The sequence below is a fragment of the Centrocercus urophasianus genome, unplaced genomic scaffold, assembly GCF_019232065.1.
Source record: "Centrocercus urophasianus isolate 14NV4802_14NV808 unplaced genomic scaffold, USGS_Curo_1.0 seq_20, whole genome shotgun sequence".
Taxonomy (NCBI): domain Eukaryota; kingdom Metazoa; phylum Chordata; class Aves; order Galliformes; family Phasianidae; genus Centrocercus; species Centrocercus urophasianus.
The window spans coordinates 1,038,647-1,063,939 of record NW_024884756.1 but is presented as its reverse complement, the minus strand read 5'-3'; the positions used below and the strand labels follow the sequence as shown (position 1 = coordinate 1,063,939).

Genomic DNA, 25,293 nt, shown 5'->3' with positions numbered 1-25,293 from the left:
GAAGGTTCATCTCACAAGGATGGATGCATGCAGCCAGGAGCACTAATTGTGCCTTGCAATTATGTAGTTGTCCTCAATGGTTCCTGCACGGCAGCAGATGATGTACTCCCTTGTTCTGGAGGGGAAGATATCCACATGAATTTTAGGGAAACTGGCTGGTACAGCATTTCCTTCCACTCAGGAAAAAATAAATAAATTCTGCATGAGGTCACTGAGCTGACTGGCCCAGCTGAAGCCAGCAGCAAGACCCTCAGATAACACTGGAATAGGGATTTTGCTTGCTGTTCTGGTTTCTTTCTTCCTTTTAATCAGCACGTAAGAACATTCACCAGGAGTCTGCTGTTCACTTGCTGATATCCTCAAAGATTTTTATGACCAAAGCCAGATGGTGCCATTAAAATGAAGCTTGCTGGATCTCCTGCACAACACAGTCACGATCTGAGCCCTGCTGTTCCCGTACACACAGCCCTTTTCAAAGCAAAGTGTTGCTTATTGTCATACCAACCTTCAGTTCTCCTGTGGCCACTTTGAAAACAAGCTCAATGACGCAGCCCACAGCCAGGCGAGCAGCACCAGATGAGTGAACTTCATTCCAGATCGTGTCACTGTCGACCTAAGTGAGACACACAGGAACCATGGTTAGCAACAGTGAGGACAGCCAGGAAACAGAGACTCGTGTCTTATACAGAGTTACTTGAATGTATTAAATGTAGGAATTGGCAGAACTGATCTCAGCAACACCAGGGTTAGGACCGCCATCACCTAAAAGTGACAACACCGACGGCTGTTCCAACAAAGGTTACTCATGGGATGCTTTAGGGTCAGAGCATTAACAGAGGAGGAAATTCAGCACCGTATTTTGCAGGTGTCTCCTACCAGCACTTCTACCACCACAGCAGCACTTCCCCTCAACTGCTGGAGGAAACAGAGTTCAGATGAAAAAGGAGGTTTACAAAATCATTCAATAATCCTCCTAATTAAAGCACTACAAGAGGGATACTTAATAATGAACTTTTTAACAACGCCTGCCTCGCCCAGGCCTGCCAGTTGGGTAAGGTTATGCTGACACCAACTTCTCTCGTCCCAGCAAAGCTAACAGCAGATCTTCAGAATCTAAGTGCTGATTACAGAGATCTACTTCAGCGCTGAATATCTGACAGAACCAGCATCCTCTACAGTTTCCCCCAGAAGATGTGCCAGCAGGCCAAAGGCACGGCATCCTTCAGGCATTCTCCGTGCAGTTATGCTACAAGATCCTGCCCTAACTGAAACCAAAAGCAGGGAGTGCTGGCTTTTACCACATTCACGCCACCAACTGCACAAAGATGGGACGGGTTCGAAGACAGATGCTCAGATGCCTGCACAGCTTTTGCTGTGATCCAGCTGGAGGCTGCGGGGGGACAAACGGCACGGGGCCTGGATCTCTTCCCCAGCACTCTGGCCTGTTTGCAGGCTGTGATGAGAGCAGAGCTTGTTTTCTTCCTGCCAGCCCCGGCCCTTGTGAAATTCACACTGCTGGGACTATCCCATGTCAGGAAAGCTCTGCTGTACAGCCCTCCTATCCATCACAGGATAAATGCAACATTTCTCAATGTGAAGGATCACCAGCTATTTTTCACATATTGCTCCGCGTTGAGAGCATTTATGGAAACAATGGAGAAGGAGAATGGGAGAAATGGATTATTTGCTTTGTCTGGCAGCCAACCTGCTTACTGAGTTGCGAGGAGATGCAAGTCACCCCACACAACACTGAGCCACCTCCTTCGTGCCTGTGTTGAAGGCGGTGGAAATCATTCCAGGCCCATTACTGGGAATGCTTTCTGGCACCAGCTGCTCTGAGAACAGTTCTGAAGTTGCAGTTAGCCAGTAAAAGTGCCTGGGCTCCCCTGAGTTAATAAGTTTGGGCAGAAACACGGGAACAGAAGTACAACAGGTTTGAGCTCTATACAACACTGTCACAGTCACCTATGTCTGCAGGTGGCAGACACACCTAACCTAAGCAACTGAGAATACTAGCTTGATTTGTGCAAAGAAAATTACAGCCTCAGCGCCGGCAAATTTAATTTCAGTTCTTGGTATACTGGGGAAGAAGGAGGTTGGTAGAACTCTGCTGCCTCACTGCTACTGTGGAAGGGCCACTCTGCGCTGGTTCGCTGGTTCCATTTCCCTTAACTTAAGGGATACAGCTATGCCACGCAGCCTGGAATGGGCAGATATAACCCATCTGTCTAAAGTCTTGAAAGAAAATGCTGCAGGACAGCAATAAAAAGAGGTGTCCCCTCCCTCTTTGCCCTCCAAGTACCAGGTTCCTCACTTGAATGCAAAGTTTTGCACAGGGTCACATTTATTCACTGTAAAGGCACCAAGGAAACAAATAGCTAAAAGCAGAACTCATATATGACCGGTGCACAGCTTCACGTAAGGACCCTCAGATCTCCATTTGTGCCAGCCTTCCCATAAAGCACACCAAAGCCACCAGTGCCCAAACCAAACACTGCTAAGTTCACGCCATACTGCCTGCAGAAACCAGGCTTGTGCTGGTAGCACTCCAAGAGGAGCGAGGACGGCAAGACAGGTTTTAAAGAGATGATTTCTGCAGAAATTAAGCACTTAGAAAAAGCATTCTGCCTGCAGCATAAAAGCCAGTCTCTGCCATGCCCAGCTACCCAGTGGGAGAATGACTGGATTAAGAGAGCCAAGCTTGGCACTGCTTTGTCCCACATGCACGCATCTCCACGATAAGGATTTAACACCCAGCCACCTTCCCAGAAAGGATGTCTGGAGATTGCCGGGCCCTAATCCAAGGCAGCACTTCATCATGTTACACTGGAAGTGTCTGAACGGTCCCACTGAAGTCATCAGCACTCTGCAGCAGAGGGGCGTAGGCTCTGCCACGGTGGAAAATCTTATTAATGTGGCCCTGAGCTGAGCTGCACTCCGGCTCTAAAGCTGCTGCTGTTCGGTGCTCAGGCTGCTGTTGACCCCTCCATCATTCCTGAATTCTGAAGTTCATTACAGGGAGACACTATTTGGCTTTCCCCATCGATGAGCCCTTTGATGTAGCTGCCATCACAGGAGTTGTTGCTGGGACAGCACATCAAGCCTTAGCATCTGGAAGGACTTTACAGAGGGAGGAAGCACATTTCTTGCCTTTTGTTGATCTAAGAGCGTGCATTTCTCTTTTTCTCTCCCAAACTGGAGGATTCAACTGCGTCAGAGATAGCAAGTCTTCCACATCTGCTGGATGAGGAGTGGATAAGCACGCTTGTTTGCTTGAGAGTAATATTAAAGCCAGAGGAGCTGCTGATTCTGCCTCATAGACTTTCAGGAGAGCTGAGGATCCTTGGAATGTGGGAAGAGGGAATTCAGCTCCTGGGGCCTGCTGCAGGCTCTAAAGCCTTCGTAGCATGCACAATTATTAGAAAATGATGAGGGAAGGTCAGTTTGATGGAGGCTTTGTTTTAAGAGGAATGTCTAAGATGTTTCTGAGCAAAACATGAAAGAACTTTTCCTTCCTTATAAATATGAAATGTTAAAAAATACAGGCGATGAGCTTCCGACTCACGCTGTGCACTAAATTACGTACTGCCAGGCAGCTATTAAAAAAAAAAAAATGGGGAGGATCTTAAAAAAAGGTTTCATTAGAACAAGGAAAACAGAGTGACGGACAGGGGCAAGGGACTGCAAAGCAGAGAGAAACAAAGGAGTTCTGCTCTCCTCTCATCACAGCTCATCCTTACATTCAGGCAACAGCAGCACTCAGCATTCACCCAGTCAGGGAGCCGTCTTTACCTTCTCATGTCTCCTAAAGCTCTGGTTAAGTCACTGCTCACATATTTTTTCTTCTAAGACTCACTATTAAGTTTCCTCTCATTTCCATTTCATGGAATATAGACTTTTTTTGGTCTCTGCTCTGCAAGAATGTACTTTGCTGCACGCTGTACACCTGCATGGGTAAAGATTTTTTTACACTCTAAACAGGACCCTGCAATCAAAAATAGGAGAACAAACTCTGGAAGAGATCAAAACCAGTAGGAATCACTAGATTATGGATTTTCAAAGCCTTTTGCAAAATTATTTTCTAATTATCCCGGATTATCTAACACTTCATGCATGTAAGCTATAGCTTAAGAAAAGTGTGTGTGCTGCGGAAAAGTGAACAGCACTAAATGGAAATGCTACTCCTGCAGATGTTGCTGAAGATCAGTGGAAATGAATGACTGTTGTTTAAATCAGAGCTCACATCTGTTGATATGAGTGGTTCTGTGGTTTCTTCCTTCTCTGCTAGGACTGGGACATGTGCAGGTGGGGAGGTTTGTTAGTGTCAGCTGTGACGATGAGGGGGCTTCCTCCTGTTAAACAAACCGATGCTGAAAAGAACCAAGAGTTTCCAACTATAGGGGAACAAACTTTCCTCGTTGATCTTGCGAAGCTGTGACTTCGTTTTAGAAGGGAGATCAAAAAGTGTTACGTGGTGAACTGATCTGCCCCAAACCTTTTCCTGCTCCTTCAAAAAACTCCTGTTGTAACACCTGTGCTAGCACAAAGAACTCGTGGAAATTCACAGCTTCCCTCACTGCTAGGCTGATGTATCTGCTGGCCCCAGAGCACCTGGCAGGTCTGAGCAAGGTTCTGAGCAGCACCACAGCACCTAACCCACTGCCCTAACGAGGAGATGAAAAGGCAAAGCAACACTGCCACGCCACTGGGGCACAGCCACTGGAGATGTAATGGCTTTGGGGGGCTTTCCCACCCTCACCCCCCCCCCACAGTATTGTTCCACATCACCTTTCAGGCCCATTTATTCTTTTAACTTACATAACAACCCTTATGGACAAGAGCTGTGTGTCTGTCTGCAGAAAAAGGACTTGACTTCAAGCTTTCCATCCCATAAATACCATTTGACACCCTCAACTCCTCTCCTGAATTACAAGGAGCAGCAATCATTCAGCTTTCACCCACTCCAGGCCAGGCCTCCCTCATGCCCTCAGGCATTATTTTGCACCCAGCAACACTACTTTTTGTGCACTACCTTACTACTTAGCTTTGTGTTCTTGTGACACCAATATTTCTCTGCACTCAGCTTTTGTCTTCGTGACCCTGAATAAATTTCATACCATCACCAGCACGCGCTTACAGACCAATCCTTCGCTTTGCAACATCTCAGAGAATGTGTTGGACTAATTCTGACTGCTGCTCTCTCTCTTCTCATCAGTGATGTGCCCAAAAGAGGATTGCTCCCAACTCATTCTACGGTAGCCTGATTTTTTAAAACCTTTCTTTTTTCTTTATGGATCACGTTAGCCCCCTGGCAAGCATTTGCCAGAACAGTATTGAGTGTTCTGGATCAAATCCTCCTTACGAAGCAGTCAGCCAGCTGGAAAGCTGTCTACTGCCTTGGTGAACCATGAATTATTCACTAGGCTGCACTTATTAAGTGACAGAGTCAGAGAAAACTACCCTTCTGCTGAAATAAATCCCTTCTCCTTCAGCTCTGGGCTACAAACCAGATGTCCCACAGGTGCTCGGATCATCCCGTGCTCCTGATGCTCCCTTACCAGTAAAACCAGTGCAAAGCCATAGGAGCTCACACCAACTTCTGTCACCGCCAGGGCTGCCTCCCCACAACCTCCTCAGCTTGTAAGTTAAAGACAGAAGTGAGACAGTTGACTGTTCAGAAGCAAGTCATGTTCTGCCAACCTGGTGTTCCTGAACAAAGGAGAATCTAAATACAGCTCTGATGCTCCTTGTCCATCAGAGGAGCCATACGGTCACCTTGCAGCCTGCCTACAGCAGCAGGACCCCCAAGCATTCTTGCTAAATCAATTTAAAATTATTCAATTATACCATAACAAGCACTCGATCTCTCAGCGGTCTTCACATGCTGAAACCTCTCAGGCTTGCATCATGCTTCCTCTCTCACCGAAATTCTTCACAACTGATACTTTACCCTGGGCCCTGATGTTTTAAGATCTTCTTTACTTCTTCAAAAAATACTGTACGTGTCTCAAAAATGTCTCGTCATCCTCTCTGATGCAGAAAATAACTTGTTTTTCATCTGCTACCGAGAGGCGTGCTCTGTGGCCCAACTAAAATCCCACTGTGGAGCTTCTTCCAACGTTTTCCCATAGCAAATCAAACCAAGAGCAACTTGTTTGACAGAACTGGCATGCTAACAAAGGAGTACAGTTTTCCCTCTATTTCTTCAATAGACATGCAACGTTGCTAAGCCAGCTTTCTTGACAGATCTCACACTTTGAAGGACAGCAGAAAACAGGACTGAAAGGAGCTTGTGCGATCGGTGTGCCGATCTCCTACCCCCCAAAAGGAGGGGGTAACTACTTCAACCCACCCAGGTGTGTACTGCTCAATACGCTATAGCCCATCACTGCATGCCGTGGCCTCATTTTCCCCACAGATGCGTAGCTGCAGTGTATATACTGATCAAAAACGCAGCACAAAAGCAGTGAGGAATCTGCTCTCCTGCAAGTAGAAGCACACAAAGAGCTCGTGCTGCCTTCCAATGGAACTGAGGGAAAGAAAATCAAGCAAAACAACCAGAATGCATTTTTTTTTTCTTCCATGAGAAATCTGACAAGCGCGCTGTTGATGACTGGTAAATTACCAGTTACACAAAGCTCTTCCTCCAAAACATGAAAGCATTGGTCGGGATGACTGAAACGCTGCAGAAAAGTGGAAAGCTGTTTTATTTCATATTTAAGGCTCAGTGGAGACCAGGAGCAGCAAGTACTATCTTTATCAGCAGCCTATCAGGAATACCAGCGCCGTGGTGCTTCCTGCCCTGATTTAGGACTTAATGCAAGACTTCTGGGACTGCGTTAGGCTCAGGCACTGTCTCTACTTGTTACCATTCAGTCTTCATTTGCAAATGATAATTTTTGCTTTGAATGGCATGCCTGACTGCAGGGCAGGGTAAATCCAAACCTTTTAAACTCCAGCCAAAAATTTGTCATGAATTAGGAGGCTGCAGCATATTTACAATACAAAATAAAATATCTCTACGAGTGCTCAGTTGTGGCGGTATGAATAAACGCCGATTATTCTTTTTTTTTTTCTTGACGGGATAATTTTCAAAGCAGTGATTTTGCAAAGACTCAGGAAGAAAACAATTTTGTTTCATTTCCATAACAGAATCCAGACCTCCAAATTCAACCTCACGAGCTACAATTATGCATAAGAACTACCACTGTGAATTTTCAAACACAGTGCCTTTTATTGTCTCTTCTCATTCTTTTCCCTTCCTGCTCTATGAGGGTTTCTCTGCTGTCACCCTGCACAGAAACCTTGGAGCAGAAAGTCTGAGCCGAAAGGAAAACTTTCAAGATTTCAGGCTCCAAACAACAAACAACAAACCCAAATCTTCAGCACAAGGCACTGGAATGATATTCCCTCTTTTCAGTCTTCAGGGAATAAATGTCTTTTTTTTTTTTTTTAACTATATGAAAGAAATCTTGACAGATGAAAACTGATGTTCAGCTGCTCTGTGATGGATGGACGGGTATTTCAGTCACTTCTTTCAGAATTCACCCTCAAAAAAAATGAAAGATGCCAAATACCAACGACTGCAATTTTACCTTTTGTAATCAGTGAGGTTTTTCATTCTAGGATGATAACACAAGTCCAGCTGCAAATAACTCACTATTTACTGAAACTTCCCAAACATCGTCCTTTAGTATCACCATTTTATTAATAAAGCTTCCACCTGCCCTATGAGACAGGCAGCTCTGAAGCACAAATCCCAAAGATGAAACAGCACATCTTGCTTTCTGTGTGGTTGCGGCGCACTTTTGTGTTCGAAGGTTGCTTTAAAATTCAGTAACCTCTTAGACATTAAGCATCACTGCCTGGGAAATGAGGTTTCTTGTCCCCAAAGCCAGAGACGAAGCATGCCTATGAATGTCACCCACGCTTTCAGTGCTCCAAATAGTTTCAAATCATCACACTGCTTTTGAAGAAAGGCACGTGAGGCTGTCACTGCAAACCCACACCCCAGGCAGACCCTGTTTATGGAGAACATCTGGTAGCAATTACCCACTTGATGGAATGCAAAGCATCGATTTTTGTTACCAATGGGACTCAGAGAACAAACAGGACATTATTTACACATTAAAGAGAGTACTCACCCCGACACCACCACAAGGAAGCCTGACAAACATCGACGTTAGAGAACCTGTAGGAAAAAAACCATACGTAACCAGTAAGTCAAAAAGTCAAAGTTCACCAGATTGTGGTCCAATTTTATGGCAATGCTGAAATCTTTCTGAACACAGTAACAGATCACAGTTTTCTTGCAATCTTCAGAAGACACGCAGCCAACCCTGCTATATTACAACATGCACATAAACAATATACACATTTGGACATGTTCAAAAGCCTCTCTGACATAAAAGCCTTCTATAAATCACCCATTTTTATGCAATAGTTCTGCACTGTTCCACGTTTCAGGCAATCATGCTGACTATAAATGATTGAGATGCTACCAACGACTGCTCAGTATGTCTGAGGTGAACATTTTAACCACTTTCAACTGAAAGAGGATGGAAATCATAAAAACCCTCTAATTATCAGTCATCTGCACAGGCACTAGAAGACTTTTGAGTCTTCACAAAAGACAGACAGACAAAAAGTAAACCGGTGGCAAGCAAATACAACGTGTTTTTAACTGAAAGAGCAAAACCCATGTTAATAATTTGGGAAAAATGAAGAAAGCCATCTGCAGAAATAATTTTGTAACTATAATGAGTCTAACATCACTTCCTCGGCTTGTGCAGCAGCAATATTATCCACTGCAAATGTTGCATATTTATAAACCATGCACTGAAAGCTCTCATGTCTATTGCTACCCTTTGTACATGACTTGTATATGCATCTATACACAACAGGCAAGTAGGGAGAAGAAAACATGCACGTGTGAGCACCAGAAAAGAACAGTACAGTGCCAGAGATTCATTTGTATGATACCTCCTTGAAGCGAATGAAAGCTAAAAGTCAGACACATACACTGCCCTTTGACTGGGAGTGGAGTTAGTGCATCTGTGTTGTCAATCCGAGCGCACAGCGAGACTCACTGATTAGATCCACATGAAAACTCTTAGCTCATCCTGCTTTGGACCTCCTGTCACATCTTTCACTGTTAATCCACCTATTATTTCAATATTTATCTTCTTAACAACAATTTATGATTGCTATCCACAAATTAAAAGCAGTCTTATTTGCCTGCATTTAAGCTTGTTCAACAGGTTCCAAAGCTCCAGAGTGTGAACTGATAAATGGATTCATATTCTTTATCTTGAGACTTTCAATGGCTACAGCAACCTTTCCAGGGGTAGAGTTGTGCAGCCTGCCATCTTCAAGCCCTTCAGATACAACACAGGAAAGATCCCTGTAATGCCCAAAGGGGGGTCAGGCTCTTCTCCCATATGACAGGTGACAGGAGAAGATGCAAGAGCCTTACGGTGTACCAGGGAAGGTACGGGTTGTATACTAGGAAAAATTTCTTCTCAGAAAGAGTGGTGAGGTATTGGAACAGCTTGCCCAGAGAGGTGGTGGAATAATCATTCCTGGAGGTGTTCCAGAACCATGGAGATGTGGCACTTAAGGGATGTGGTCAGTGGGCATGGTGGGGGTGGGTTGGCGCTGGACCAGATGACTGTAGAGGTCTTTCCCAACCTGAATGATTCTATGATTCTAACTCTATGGAAGTGATCTTCACTGTCAGTGGTGGCTGCTGGTAAAGAAGGGCACTTTTTGAAGAAGGAGTGAGACTAACAACTGCAGGACTATTCTGCTGGACACCGTCTAGGAGATCCCTGTCTTTTTTAAACTGAGTAGCCTAGAACTGGACACAGTAGTCTACATGTGGCCTCACCGTGGGAGAGCAGAGGGGGAGGATCACCTCCCTGTCTACATGTGGCCTCACTGTGGGAGAGCAGTCCTCCCTGGACCTGCTGGCCATGCTCTTTAACACACCCCAGGATACCATTGGCCTTCTTGGCCACAAGGTTACACCGCTGGCTCATGGCCAACCTGCTGCCCACCAGGACCCCCAGGTCCTTCCTCGCAGAGCTCCTCTCCAGCAGGTCATCCCTTAACCTGTAGCGATGCATGTGCTCATTCCAGGTGCAATACTCTACATCTGCTCTTGCTAAACCCCATCAGATTCCTCCCTGCCCAACTGTCCAGTATGTCTAGGTCTTGCTGAACAGCAGCACAGCCTTCAGAAGTATCAGCCACTCATCTCAGCCTTGTATCATCAGCAAACTATCCCTTCATCCAGGTTGTTGATGAAGATGCTGAATGAGACTGGACTGAGCACTGACCCCTGGGGAGCACCACTTGTTTCAGGCCTTCAATCAGGCTCTGCACTGCTGATGATCACCCTCTAAGCTCTGCCAGACAGCCAGTTCTCAATTCACCTCACTGTCCAGTCATTTATCCCACATTTTCTAAGTTTCATAACAAGGATGCTGCGAGAGATGGTGTCAAACACCTTGCTGAAGTCAAGATACACAACACCCACTGATCTCCACGCATCTCTCCAGCCAGTGATGACATTGATAGAAGGCTATCAGATTGGTCAAGCATGATTTCTCCTTGGTGAATCTATGTTGACTGCTCCTGATAACCTTCTTCTCTTCCAATTGCTTGGAGACAGTGTCCAGAACGTGTTGTTCCATCACCTTTCCAGAGATGGAGGTGAGGCTGACTGGCTTGTAGTTTACCAGATGCTGCTTCTTTCCATTTTTAAAGACTGGCATGACGATGCCTAACCTCCAGTCTTCAGGCACCTCTCCCATGTGCCAGGACCTTTCAAAGATGAAAGAAGAAAGCAGTCCAGCAGTCATTTTCCCTAGTCTTCCTTTTACTGTTGACATACTCAAACTTTTCTTTTTATCCTTTACCTTCTTTGCAAGGTTTAATTCCAAGAGGGCCTTAGCCTTCTTCGTTGCATCCCTACAGGCTCTGACAACATTCCTATATTCTTCCCAGGTGGGCAGGTCCTTTCTCCACATTTCACAGACCTTCTTTCCTTTCAGTTTATCCAGGAGTTAAGGAACTCATGAGTTCCTTGTTTATACACAGAGGCCTCTTGGCCACCTTTCCACAATTTCTTACTCTTAGGGATGCTTGGAACAAGTGGTGTTTAAGTGCCAACCAGCTGTGATGGGCTTCATACCTTCTAATACTCTAGCCCATGGGGTACCTCCAAGTAAGTCTTCGAAGAAGTCAAAGTTGGCTCTCCTGAAGTTCAAGGTAGCAATTCTACTTATGCTTTACTTCTTTTCCCACAAGATCTTAAACTCCACCATCGTGTAATTGCTGCATCCCAAGCTTCCCTCAGCCATCACACCCCTGACCAGCCTTCCTTGTTAGTAAAAACAAGGTCAAGTAATACACTCCTCCTCATCAGCTCTTGCACTACCTGCACCAGAAAGTCACCAACACGTTGCAGGAACCACCTGCACTCTGTGTGCCTGCCTGTGTTGCTTATCAAACAAATATCAGGATAGTTGAAGTCTCCCATGAGAACTAGTGCCAGGAACCATGAGGCTACTTCCAGCTGTTTGCAGAAGGCCTCATCCACTTCCTACTCCTGACTAGGTGGCCTGCAATACACACCCAAAACAGTGTCACCTATGTTAGCTTATCACTTAATTTTTACCCTCACGTTCTCCACTTTATTCCCTCTGAGTGAAGCTTGACACATCCTAGTTGCACTCTCACATGAAGAGCAACTCCATCTCCTTGTCTTGCCAGACTGCCTTTCCTAAAGAGGACACAGCAATCCATGACAGCACTGCAGTCAAGCGAGCTGTCCCACCATGTCTTTGTGATCACAGTGAGATCATGGCCCCGTGACACATCATGGATCTCTAGTTCTTCCTGTTTATTTCCAGCACTGTATGCATTGGTATATAGAGGTACTTTAGGGAAGCAGGTATCTCTTGAGGGATGCAAGAAGGTTTAAACCCTTCTGGTGATGTTATCACAAGATCCAAATGGACAACTGAGAAGTTTTTCTCCACAGTTTACTAAAAAGACAACACTATCAGGCCCCTCTCTGTCACAAGTAACTCCATCCTCTTCCCCCATCAGATCTAGTCTTAAAGCTCTGGTAATCAATCCAGCCAGCTTGCTCCCCAAAACACTTCTGCCCCATCTGCTCAGTTGCATTCTGTCTGACATCCACATACCTGGTCTCTCAAAGGCCTGCCCAAGATCACAGTGGCCAAAATCTTGATCCCAGCTCCATTTCCCCAGCCAGCAATTTTCCTGATCTGTTCTTCTTCCTTCCACGACTCAGCCAGCAGTTGGGAGGACAGAGAAGAATACTGCTTGTGCTCCTGATCCCTTTAGCGTCTTTACAAGGGATGCAAAGCCCCCTTTAATATTCTGTATTTTCCTTGTTGCAGCCTCCCCTGGTCCTACTTGAATGACAACAAGCAGACAGCAGCCATCTTGGTGGAGTCTTCTTAACATCTCTGACACACATCCCCAGAAGATGGCAGCTCTCTCTGGAGAGATTATCTGGCAACAAACGGAGGCCTCAGTGCCTCCTAGCAAGGAATCCCCAGTTACTAAGACTCTTGCCCTTTTTTGGTGGAACTAGTTTTAATATGATTCTTTGCATACTGTATCCTGGGCTCTGTTTGGTGTCTAGGCACTCTTTTGCTTCCAGCCCCAGAGCCTTGTATCTGTTGCTCAGGGAGACTGTGTATGTAGGAGGAAGACGTCTCCTTCTGCTCCAAGCAATCCTGGTTTTCATCTTTCAGCTTCACAAGTTCTTCCTTCTAGACTGAGATTTCTCATGCTTTCTCTTGCTCATAGACTTATCAAAGACAAAGAGCTTAGACAGAGGAAGTTACCCTATCACAGTCATATATATGTCAAGACACTCAGGTCTTCCAAGCTAACATTTGCATACATGAGCCTCATGTGAAGCTCTGGTCTTAGACTTCAAACCTGCCATACATTTAAGCCCACAAATGTATTTAGAAGAACCCCACAAAGCTGTTATTTACATTTAAAAGCCTTTTAAACTTTCAAAAAGAGAGCACAGCTGAAGGGAATGCTTACAGGCTTGTTCACCTCTGCGCACAGATACATATACCGAGGCTTTTCGGGGAGGGTTCCCAACACATCAGAAGCTGTTCTCTCAGCTCCAGCCCAGAACTATGGAAGCCAACAAGTTAGGAAACCGTAGTGGTTTTTGAGACAGCTGAGCTCACAGCAGAGCAATTCTAAGTGCTACCAAAAATCCCTTGCAACTAACAATCTCAATGTCCTTTCTACGTCTTCAGCCTCAAACAGTAATAGAAAAGCTGCTGGGCAATGCTAGGACATGGCTGAAGCTTCAGCTGCAATCCCAGCCAAACTCTGGTCTCAGTCACAAATAGGTTATTCTTGGAACTGATTTATCAGGAGTACAGCCCCTTGACAACTTAATGTTCTTTGCAAATTACACATACGCCTGCAACTCTTTGTACTGGAATGCCCTCAGGTGTCAGAACTATTTTTATTCACTAGAGGAAACTTAATTTCTAGAGATATTTTAAAACTGAAAGACATGTGGGGTGCACAGCACACATACTGAAGTACTCAAGGGTAGAGTTTTTCCTCCTGCAGGTTCTCTGAACAGGTTTATTTCAGTCAAAATGTGGGAATAACAATAAACTTTCTTTCCACAAATACACCTGTGGAACTATTGATACAGGTTGCGCCAAGAGTTGAATGTGAATGACAAAGTATTTTGAGAGGCCGTGATATTTGAATGACAAGGAAATACTTATAGTGTTACCCCAGTTCACTCCAAAAACTTACTTACACCTTGCAAGGGGTATCAAATGCCTGACTTTAAGCTGTTTCTGAAGGAGTGAGTGTAGGGTGATTCAGAGCTTCTCCCAGCCCCAAACAGGGTGTCAACCCCATCTGATCCAGCTCGGTGAAGCCAACACTGCTGAAGGACTGCCTGCATCCCACCGTGAGGAACACATGGGGACAGGTCATCATCTTCAGCTCTGCTTCATCACTACAGCTCAATGAAGTGAGGTCACTCAGAATGAAGGTGGTGCAAGTGCAAATGAGGAGCCCTCTTAGATTTACAGGGGAGATTTACACCCTGTTTCTCTGGATTAATGGATATGCCTTATGAAAAGCAAGAGTTTTACACAACCAAAGATATGACATCATAAATTTCTTAAACTGCATATACTAATTGTGCTATCATTCAGCCAGAAATGTCTATTTCTCATTTCTCTGGGTTTTAAAGAGATGGCAGCTTAGCCATAAATACACTGCTAATTACATGTTTAAACAACTGGCTAATAGCTTTCCTCTTTGGGTATCTAATGTACATACTGAATATGTTGCAAAAATCTTTCCAGCTCTTTTGCTATGACTGTTGCAATGTGCAGGTCATCAAGTTAATCCTCTTTTTATATCATTCAAAGTGAAGCTAATCCCAAAATAAACATTGTTAAATTCTGGATTCCAGAACTGTCTTTTTGCTGATCCCCACTGCAGAACTTCACAAACTGCCCCTCCAGCTTATTACCTCCTGCTGCGACGAGGAAAAAACAAAGGGAGAAGAACATGTTCCATGATGGTAAGGTGCCAAAATCAATGTGAACTGGTTGCTCTGGTTGGAAATGGCTATCCAGCAACCATCCTCTACATAGTCTGCAAGGAAATAGTCTATAGAAGCAGCCCTGTTTCAGGAAGATCCAGTTCCCAGTGAAAGGAATAAATAATCTTGTCCAAAATTAAACAAATGTACGACTTCTAATAAGAGGCTCCTGCATCTTTCTTGTGGATTATCCACACAGTCCTGACAACTATTTGTTGATGCCTGTGCAGCTGGTTGGTGCTGCAGATCCAGGTCCTTATCAGGGTATTCCGGCTCCTATCAGGCAAAGGAGAACCTTCTAACGTGCAGAGTAGACTGTGCAAAGATGTAATAGACTCTAAATTATCTTTTCTCCTCAGAAAGGTTGGTTTTAGGTTTTGAAGGCATTCATTCAAGGAAGCTGTAGCTGGATAAGGTTTAGGGACCTGCCCAAAGATAGGAAGGTGTATAACTCAAGACAATGCTGACAGTAGAGGGGGAAGAATCATCTTGGGAACTGCCTAGAGCTGGGGCTGGTGAGAGCACCAAGTGCTCACCTTTCACACCAGCAGGACTAAGGGATCACCAGAACTGGGGCAGTGGGCAGTAGTGTGAATGCTGGGGATCAGGAAGGGCAGCCCACCCCACAGTGAACAATACCTAGAAGTTTCTTGCTGTCCAGTTTCTGTCTGTTCAGAGGGTTTGTGCCGTACAGCAGTGTATGAGCTTCCGAGTGAACTGTCTGCAGCTCTTCTAGAGTTGCTTTTCTTCCACGAATGCACTGAAAGAGGAAAGAAAAGGAGCGATGAGATCACTGGTTTAATGCTCAGCTCTCACTGCTGAATATATGTATTTTTTCTTTCCATAACTTAGCAAGTCATAAAGGTAACGACCAAAAAACCTAACACTGGTTCTCACATGAAAAAAATCTTTGTAGGACAGATTCTGGATTAAACCCCTGTTGAAGACATTAGCTTGACATACAAAGTCATCTTTGGATTTTTTATTTCTTTATTTTAAAAACATTTACCAGAGAGTACTTGCTGAACTACACAGGAACTGCTAACTACTGGTTATTCAGGATTTCAGTTATAAACCATTATAAAATGATTTACTGATGAAAAAAACTGCAAAACCTCTATTGATGTCAACAGGATCCAACTTCATTCTGATTTTTACAAACTAGGGTCTTTAACACCTCTTTTCATAGAGTTCCAGTATATCTTTCAGGTCAGACGGAGCCACAGGCAACCTGATCTAGTGGGTGGTAACCCTGCCCATGGCAGAGGTTGAAACTGGATGGGCTATAAGGTCCTTTCCAAACCAAGCCCTTCTGTGATCTTTGAGGCTCCCCTTTTGTTTCTGTTGCCCATTTGTGATGTAACGTGCTTGTCTGCTTGCTGGAACGTGCTGGGCAGTACAAGCTGGCCTTTTGCAGAGGAGCGAGCACTCTCTGGCAGGCAGATGCTGCCTGGAGGATATCAGGTATTCCAGAGAAGCTCCTGACAGTGGAAAAAACATCTTGTCTTTTCCACTGGGAACTTGCAACTGCCTCCAAAATGGTGGCAAGGGAAATATGCACAGAGTCAGCAAGTGCTGAGGCTTGAGGTAATACAAGAGGTGGGGAAGGAGTTACTTTGAAATAGGGATGGCTTTGCTTCAGAAATTCGCATGCACTCATATCTCCAGAAAAAAAAAGAAAATAGAATTACTTTATACTTTTTTTTTTCTCTATGTAATAGTAAATTACAAGTAGTTGGCAAGAGGCATGCTGGAAGCTCTGAAAGCCTCTTGTGGAGAACCCAGGATCACTCTCATGCAGACATGTTCCTCGTCACCTAGCGTGCGCTGCACAGTCTGTGCAGGAATGTGTATGCACACCAGTGTGCATGCACCAGCCCCTCCATGTACCCAGCACAGTCTGCAAAATAAACTTTAGGGAATTGCATCTCAAAACTTCAGCAGAAGCCCTCATCACGTGTTTCAAAGCATGCAGGAAATCCCTTTGTAAAAGCATTCGAGCCATACGGCAGCAGAAATCAAAGCACTGCAGGAGTGCTCGCGCGCTCTGGCTCTCGTAACTTTGGCATCTCTGCTCTCCAGTTCCTCTTTCATTTTCTCCGTGCTCTGCTCCACCACCTAGCATTTCCTGGGGTTAATGATGAGGCAAAAATACACCATCCCATTAAAGAGGCAATAATCACAAAAATGCTGGACCCAGAAGGGATGGAAATATCTGGCAAATCCCCCCTGAGCTTTCATCCTGTCTTCCTTTTTTGTTCATGGTAAGCCTCTCTCAGTTACCCTTAGAGGCTTTTACAGCTTCCCTTTTGCCCATATGCCAATTCTTTCCCTTTGAACGAGACGTACTGACCCATTTTCGGCTGCTGCGTTTAGCGGACAGACAGAAATAGTTTGTTGTATTTCTTGGCATCCCGTGGATGCACAAGAACAGCCGCCCACTGCAGTAAGGCGCCAGGTCCTCTGTGGATGTTCCTGGTTAACAGAGGTGGCCCTACAAGCCCATCAAAGGTCTGTGCTCAACATCAGGGTGCGGGGACCTCCCTGGCAGTATGAATGGAATGGGAGCTGCAAGAGGACGGAGAAGTTTCTTATGTGCTTCCAGTAAAATGCATGCGAGGAAAAAGCTACTCCTTACTGAAAAAAGCAAGTATTCACTGACTGCGAAGGATTGTGCCTGAGATGCTTCTGCACCATTCTTATCTCTCAGCTCACATGCCGAAATCTTGATCCTCAGTTCTAATGCAAAGATACCCAGAAAACGAACTCAATCCCCACCCAGACTAAAGAAGGAACAAAGCATTCCTCAGACGCGGGTGATGGGTTTCCAAATCTATCACAACATGTTACTCAGTGTGCTGTCCGTGCTCCAAATTTGAGCAGTTCTTCACTTCAAGAGCTCTTAGCCTTTTCAGCCATGACACTTGGTTAGTCCTGAGACTTCGCAGTGCTTAGGACGAGAACAAATGGTCTCACGTTTTGCCAGAGGAGTTTTCAATTGGATATTCAAGGAGTGGGTGCTCAGGCATTGGAAAAGGCTGCCCAGGGAGATGGTGGAGCTCCCATCCCTGGAATTGTTTAAGAGATGTGTAGGTGTGGTGCTTAGGGACATGGGTTAGTGGTGGACTTCGCATTTGGGGATGGCTGGACTTGTGGTCTTAAGGGTCTTTCCCAACCTAAACGATTCTATGATTCTATCCAGCTTCTCATTCTTATTAACCCCCCCACAGTCTAACCAACTCCCTGGCTGTCAGAACCACGCTTTACAACTCTTAACCCTTCTGGAACTCTTCATCCACTTTATTTGTGCCTTCTTCTGCATGGAACTTGACGTTCACAACATCTCTCACACTGCTTGATACACTTCCTTCTATTTCTTAGCTAGTTTTCCCTCATTTCAAACCACTAAATGCCAGGTTTGCATTTTATCCACCCTTTCACCCCATGATGTTTCAATAGGAGAGGACATGAAACTTGAGAGACAGCGAACCAGATCTTGTCCCACCTACACCCCTCCCTCTATGCCACACAAAGCCATGAAATGGCAACAAAGCTTTTTCTTTTCCCCAGGCACCGGCACCACCTCAGTGCTTTGCAATGAGGATTTTTGGGTGCACAGCTGATGCCCAGCAGTTCTGCGGTGTCGGAGCAGTGACTGATCGTGCCTTCAAGCCAAACACAAGCACCATGCATTGTCAGGATCTCTGCGTGCATCTCCGCTCCAGCAGATGGCTCAGCCCAAGCTCTATTTTTCACGTCTGTCCTCTGCAGCTCCAATTAACCCGAGGGCTTCAGCCAGCAGTGCTCGTACTCTGAACAGCACAGGATCGCTGCCAAGATGTGCCTAGAGACAGACTCTGACTCAGGAACTAATTCTTCTCAATTCTGGTCGAGCAGTCCAAGGGTTTGATTACATCCAAAACGCATAACAAAACCTATTGATTTCCTGTGCTTCTGATGAAGGCTGGGAGGATTATGCTATACAACAGTTGTGGGTTCCCGTTTGGGGGAGAGCCTATTTTATTGCGATTGCTTCAATTAGTATAATTGGTGCTTTTAAATTCTGAACATACACCAGAGTAATTGCCATATTTTATAAAGCTAACTTAATTAAACAAGTCGTGCTCTAAAGCCACAGATGTCATTAAGCTTGGACAACTGCTTTCACTCCAAAGGGTCATCTTTAAACTCATGCAAACCCGTTGGACTTTTACCTATCACACTGCAAATCTGCTGCACATCTTCCCCTCAGCTGGATGTAAAATGGTTTTTGGATAACTTCAGCAAATACGTATCTGTTTTACTGCTGAAAAATGAGGGGAGTGGGTGGGCGGGAAGCGCTGTGCTTTTTCTGTTCTAAAAATATTCATGCCCCTTCTGGATCCCTTCTATTGCCTGCAAGAGAAATGACAGGAACTCGGCCCTTGGCAGGTTGTGCAGGAGCCCCTGGGTTGCTTGATGAAAATGGGTTTTCACATTTCTGAAATTTCAAAGCGTGCATTTTTTTGCATGCATAACACAATATTTATCTGTGAGTCCTTCCCCGGCACGAGGCGTGTGCACAACAGAACCACCAACAGAAAATTTCCAGGTGACAGACACAGAGAATTGCTCAAGCTCGCATGAGAAAACAGAGCACGCAGTTGTGTGGGGACCAAGTGTTGAATTGCTTCTGGAAGAGGAATGGAGGTCCCAATGGAGCTGCATGATCAATACACAGTATGTAGGATTATGTGTTATGCAGGGTGCTGTTTTAATGCATTTCTATCAAACACTTGCTGCTAACAGAATCAAATTATACCCACAACCAGACCACAGCAAAAGGCCATTCAGGAAGCAAGAGGAAACGCAAGAATAAGGAAACTTCCAATTTCAAACTGTCCTTTTACAGACATGAGTTGTAATAAATGGATTAACTAAATAATCACAAACAATTTTCACATCAGGCCCTTGGATTTACTTCACTGGCTCATAATGTCTGTGGCACAAGACCTGCAACAGCAAATATAAAGTGAGTGCACACAGAAGTGTCACCAATGCCAGCTAAAACATAACACAATAAAAGAGGAGCTGAGGGAGAAAAAGTATGTACACACCTGGCAAACTGCTGATTGCCATAACCCTGGTGCTGCTGTTGACTTGCTGCAGTTGCCACAGACCTAGTACTAGGACAGGGAATGACTAAATTGCTTTGCAACATGGAAATGAATTACTTCGGTCAAGGACAACAGAAGGTGAACGAGTGTCTGCAGCTGCAGGAAAAACCCTATCAAGTACAGAACACTGAAGCAAGGAGGGAGGGAGGAGATGGAGAGAGAGGGAAAGGCTGTGCCCACAAAGCCTGGATAAAGAAGAAAATTTCAATGTGGGTATAAGCAGGAGTAGGGGACAACAGGTGTAAAGGAACGGGGAAGCTGATGAGAGAAAAACAGGACTAGGCATCCAGAAAGGGCAGGTGAGATCTTTAGGAAAGACAGCAGAGAAAGAAACACAGGATCACAGGTAGGAAACTAGCATTACATAGCTAACGCTTTCAGAGAAGGGAGGAGTCAAGATGAAGCTGAATTTCACCAGTGGTCATGAGGGACACACAGGTAGGAAGCAGGCGAACATCAAATCCAGCTCCTACTGCAAGACCAACCTGAAGTAACTTCAGGAAAATAACAGTTGCTTGGGATGAAGAACTTCACACACTACAGAACTGTAGGAGACAAGGCAATTACCATAGTGTGAATTAAATACTACTTCTAACCAGAGGAGCTAGACAGCAGTGAGGTGCTTAGTTTATTTTGCCAGACACCATAATCTCAGAATTCAATTACACGGGTCTCCATAGACTGAAACAGTTCTGAAGTTCTTCCTTACTCTGCTGAGGGATAAACACGCTTATGACAGGGGAGCTTTATCTAATGGCAATGCTGCCACCACGTGGATGGATTTCTTGACTGCTCAGAAAATCCTTCCAGACAGATGCTGACATAACTCATATTTGCAGTGTGATTTGAACCCCTCAGATGCTCGGAGAACTGATGAACAAACACTACTGTTAATTTATCATCATTACTACTAGCTATGAATAATAATTTCTAAACACTAGCCTTTTTATCTTACCAACTTTCACATACTTTGCTTTTCCAACCATCCGTGAAGGAACAACATTTAGTTGCATCCACCTACCCTCATTCTTTTCACAGTGTTTTCACTGTAGGCTGATCATTAATTACCAGAGAACATTAAAAAAAGTTAATAAACCTCTGAGAAATAAACTTTTTGCTCCACAGCTCCTGTTATGATTGGAGCGATATCAAATGAGATGGTGACTTCATGTCTGCTCTTCTATTTGGCCATTTTGAAATCTAACAGTTGATAAGGACTTCCAGGTTACAGGGAATAGGGCTGAAAGTTACACGAGAAGCTTCACTGCAAACTCTACAGTTTACATCAGGCAAGAGCCTTCTCCAGCATCTCACAAAATTTTAACAGTTACTGCAATGCAATGAAATCAGACTGCTAGAAAAGCACAACAAGCAAACACACAAGCATTAACGTCATCTAGGTGTTAAATTTAAGCCACATATGGCCAAACGTTGCCAACAGCTGGAGCTATAAAATGATAAAGCTGGAATGCAGTATAAAGTTTGCACATCCAGGTAGCAATCAGCAGTCTGAGCTGCAGGTTCGGTACACACACATTACTTTCCAAACCAGAACCTGGCCCCTAAAGCTGCCTGTAATCCACCAGTGCAACCCACCATGCAAACCAGATGCTCTCTCTCCCCCAGGCCCACCACCCTTCCCCCTTGCTGGTGCTCATTTTACCTCGCACTTGCCACGGAGACCTGTCTCCTGCAGCCTGGACCAGATGCTCTGGATCCTCCCCGCATGCTCCGGGTGGCTGTTTGTGTTTCCACAGGTACACTGATGTTTCAGCATCAAGGTGTCATAGACAAGGCCTGCAGCAGAAGTTACAAAATTATCTAATTGAACGAAACTGTTTTGCCAGATATATGGAAGAAAAAAATCTTTTTTTCTTTTTTTTCCCTTCCCTTTTGGTCTATAGCACTTTGCATTCAACTGAATACTTGCACATCTCACCAGGAGCCACAGAGCTCTAAGAGATGACAGCCTAAGGTGCCAAGAAAGGAGATGGGCAGCTGCTTTGAAACAGAACCAAACCTACAGCAATCCCCTCCTTTAGAAATCTCAGTAGATACAGGAAAGAGTCACCACCATCACTTCAGGCAGAGGTTGTGAGAGTGACAGAAGGAGGTGACAAATGACAGTGTTGGTATGAGTGCAGTGTGCCAGAGCTGGAACACGATTTAGAAGGGGCTGACTTCAAACTCGCTGGCTGGGTACTTTAATAGTTGCTGCTAAAATGACTCCAGGGCTTGGGATTAAAAACAAGAAGGAATAAGTCGTTAGCAGGCACTATGTTTTATAACATAGTATGTGCTGAAGTCTTCGCATCAACATTATTTGGCAACACGCTAATTAAGACTATTAGAACACACTTGGGAATAATTATTCAGCACGATATGCAGGTATTTAGCTAAATCCCCTTGCACTGCAACTATTTATGGCATGACAGCAGCGTAGGAGACTGCTTCGTGCTCTGGAGCTGCCCGGGTGCAGTTTTGGAACAGGAGCTGCAATTTCACTGCCAGTGTTTCACAGAACAAAGCCAGCAGTTCCTCCCTAGCTACACACTCCTGGTGACACAACATTTTTCTTCCCTTATGCAAAAGAGACGCAGTGAAATGTTTCAATCTCCCCCTCCCTTCAGCCAGGCATTGATCCTCCTAAATCCCACTGGATCTAGCAGTGCCAGGGCAGCTTGCAAGGCCAACCTGAGCCAGCTTCAGGTGAGCAGCTGAAGTACTGATAAACAGCACAATCTGCAGATGCAAGGAGTTCAAAGAGGACTCTGAATACACATGGGGCATGAAACCCCAGCTAGCAGGCCTGACCGGAGCTGAAATTGCACCTTCTGACTGAGTGCAGGCATGTTCTGCCACTGCAAAACTTGGCCCTCCCCTCTTAGGCAAAGTCTGGCACTGACACTCAGCTATTGTGCCTCAGGGAAGGTACCTGGCAGCTCCTTGCTTGGCTGTAGGTGAGCACAAAGGAAAAAAAAACAAAACAACACAACCCATTCAGTTCTAGGAAGGGAATGGAGTGCTGGTGAACTGATGGGCTCTGGGTTAGCCAAAGTTCAGTTAAATAAGATTGTGCCGCAGTGCTCTGTAAAGGGCTCCCCTGTTTGATTCATCATCAGATGCCATCAGGAGCTGCTGGGCAAAGCCAAGCACTGCAATGCCATCCGAGGAGAAAGTGAAGACCAGCAGTAAGGCTAACTGTCCTTAAAACCCCACCAGTTTAATTAGACCAGTGAGAGGTCTGTAACTGCTCACTTTTCCTCTGAGGTTAATTAATGAAGTCATCTTCAGGGGATGTCAGGCACTTTGACTAAGTATTTGCTATCCCAAAGGTCTCCATGTAGGCGCCTTCCAAGATCACGTGAGACTGCACTGGGTTTGGGTAAAGTGCTGATACTAAACAAAGGAAAGCACTTCCGTCATCTCTGGCTTCCAGACACATCTACAGGGACTTCAACTGCACGTTACACATTTGAAGCAAAAGAGTGCACGTGTATATATTGAACATATATATTCAGACACGATGAACCTTGAGTTAAGCAAAAAGAAGCATGAGCAGCAAGCAATTCGCTGCTGACTTGTCTCTGTACACCCTTGACTCAGAACAGGACCATCCTGCTTTAGGGGTCAGGATGGTAACTTCTCGAGGCACTGACATGTGCATTGCATTCCCTTGCCAGAGACAGGCTGTACTGCAGCACAGTAGGAATACACACAATTCTTGCCAGTGCTCAGCTACTGGTAAATGACAGAACAGCAAGTCCAACTGGAATCCCGTGCTGGAGATGTTCTTGCTGGCAATGCTCAAAGCTTAACTTTCTACAGAGCAAGCAAACGTGGGGATTTACTCACAGCCTGAAAGCTTTAAAGTCAGCTGTTTGGAACTGTTTAGAAAAAATATTGTCATGTGTAATCAACAGTTTCTACTAATAATGACTAGTTGGAAAAGCAATTAAAAAATACCAAAGCAATACCACTCCCCAGCAGTGAGGACAGCATACATAGAAGCCTGCAAGCAAACACAAAAAGACAGAACAAATGAAGCACTCTGGTGATGGCCAAAGAGAAGGGCAAGAGGAAAGCATGCTGCATGAAGAACTGGTGAGAGAGTGCACCAGGAATTCACTCATAAATTGAGAAAGTAAAATATAATACAGGAACATGCAGAATTAGAAGCTGGAAAGGACATTCCATCCTGCAGCTAAGCCTGAGGCTAGCTCAATATCACGCCCTTAGAATCTGAGGAAGAATCAAGCATTTCCAAGCAGTTGTGAGTAGTTTTTAAGCAGTCTTTAGTTTCCCAGATTGTAATTCTGACAAATCTTTTGGCTTCTCAGGAACTGGTCACAACTTGACAGTGAATTATACTGAGTGCACTGCACAGCTGGAGAAGAGGTCCAGCACTATTTAAATATTAAGTATGAGAGCCTGTGTTGCAATTTGTGCTTCTTTTTAAAGGTGTTTTTCCCAAGTTCCTAAGGTTTAAATATTAACTCCTCTAATACCATCAGGATGTAACCCCAGCTATGCAAACAAAGCAATGTCTGGCCAGATCAGTGGCTTCTGTTTCGTGCCTGGGTAGCACTGGCAGGGCAGAATGCAACACAGATCAAACCAGTGACAAAAACAAAGGAAAATTCAGATTTTTGCAATGTCTTACACTCTTCTGTCACTCTCCTGATATCCTCCAGCACAGCAGAGCAGTGAGTGGCCTCCCAGTTTTTTTTGGAGGAGCCTGGTGTCAGCTCAGAACCAGGCAGTGGCATTTACCAGCTCACCTTACTCAGTGCCACAATGAGGAGAGCAAACATAAGCACCTGTGGGCTTGATCCCCAGCCACACAAACCAACACCTCTTCATCCACATCTGCAAATGCCAGAAAGCTGCAGGTGTGTTTAAAATGCATCTGTACATCTAAAATGGATTTTACTAACTGAGCCTGTTAAATACAAGATAGAAAAAGGAGTTAAAGGAAAAGGTTTTGGAAAATGTGGTGGTAGGATGCCTACTCGTCCTTATTTCTGAAGTTAATGGGAACTGCAGCATTACAGCAGGGTTTATATAGCTTGGATGAGCTATAAAGTTTCTCCAAAGATTCACCCATAACAGCAGTCAGCCACCTCTCAGCGAAGAGAAGGGAACTGCTCCAAGTTGCTCATTGTGGCCGTGGACACTCAGATGAAGACATATACACAAAGGAAATCTTGATAATTTAAGCTTAAAATATTTAATTACGTTGGCCATTAGGAGTTAAAGTAAGTGATGTTGGAAGCAATACTCTTTCAGACACGACAATCATTTTTAAAGGTCAGCACTACACTACAACCAACTCGCCTTTCCTGGCAGAACAAACATATGATTTGAGGTTCAGATAATTACATCACTCTGCACAGGAGAGAACAAATGCCCTCATCAGAAAAGAAAAATACTTTAAAGCAGAACATCAGAATAATTTGTGGTGCCGTTTTTAGAGGAGATCAGAGACTG

At 44.8% G+C, this 25,293-nt stretch overlaps 1 protein-coding gene across 9 annotated transcripts in view; it reads right to left on the bottom strand.

Moving 5' to 3' along the window:
• HDAC4 (histone deacetylase 4) overlaps positions 1 to 25,293 on the bottom strand; it is a 215,613-nt gene that overhangs the window by 22,018 nt on the left and 168,302 nt on the right. For all 9 annotated transcript variants that reach the window (XM_042821990.1, XM_042821991.1, XM_042821992.1 and 6 more), the window contains 4 exons: positions 21,467 to 21,600; positions 15,287 to 15,407; positions 8,145 to 8,191; positions 506 to 613 (listed from right to left, as the gene is read on the bottom strand). In XM_042821990.1, coding sequence (XP_042677924.1) covers positions 506 to 613; positions 8,145 to 8,191; positions 15,287 to 15,407; positions 21,467 to 21,600 — 410 coding nt within the window. The remainder of the gene's footprint in view (positions 1 to 505; positions 614 to 8,144; positions 8,192 to 15,286; positions 15,408 to 21,466; positions 21,601 to 25,293) is intronic.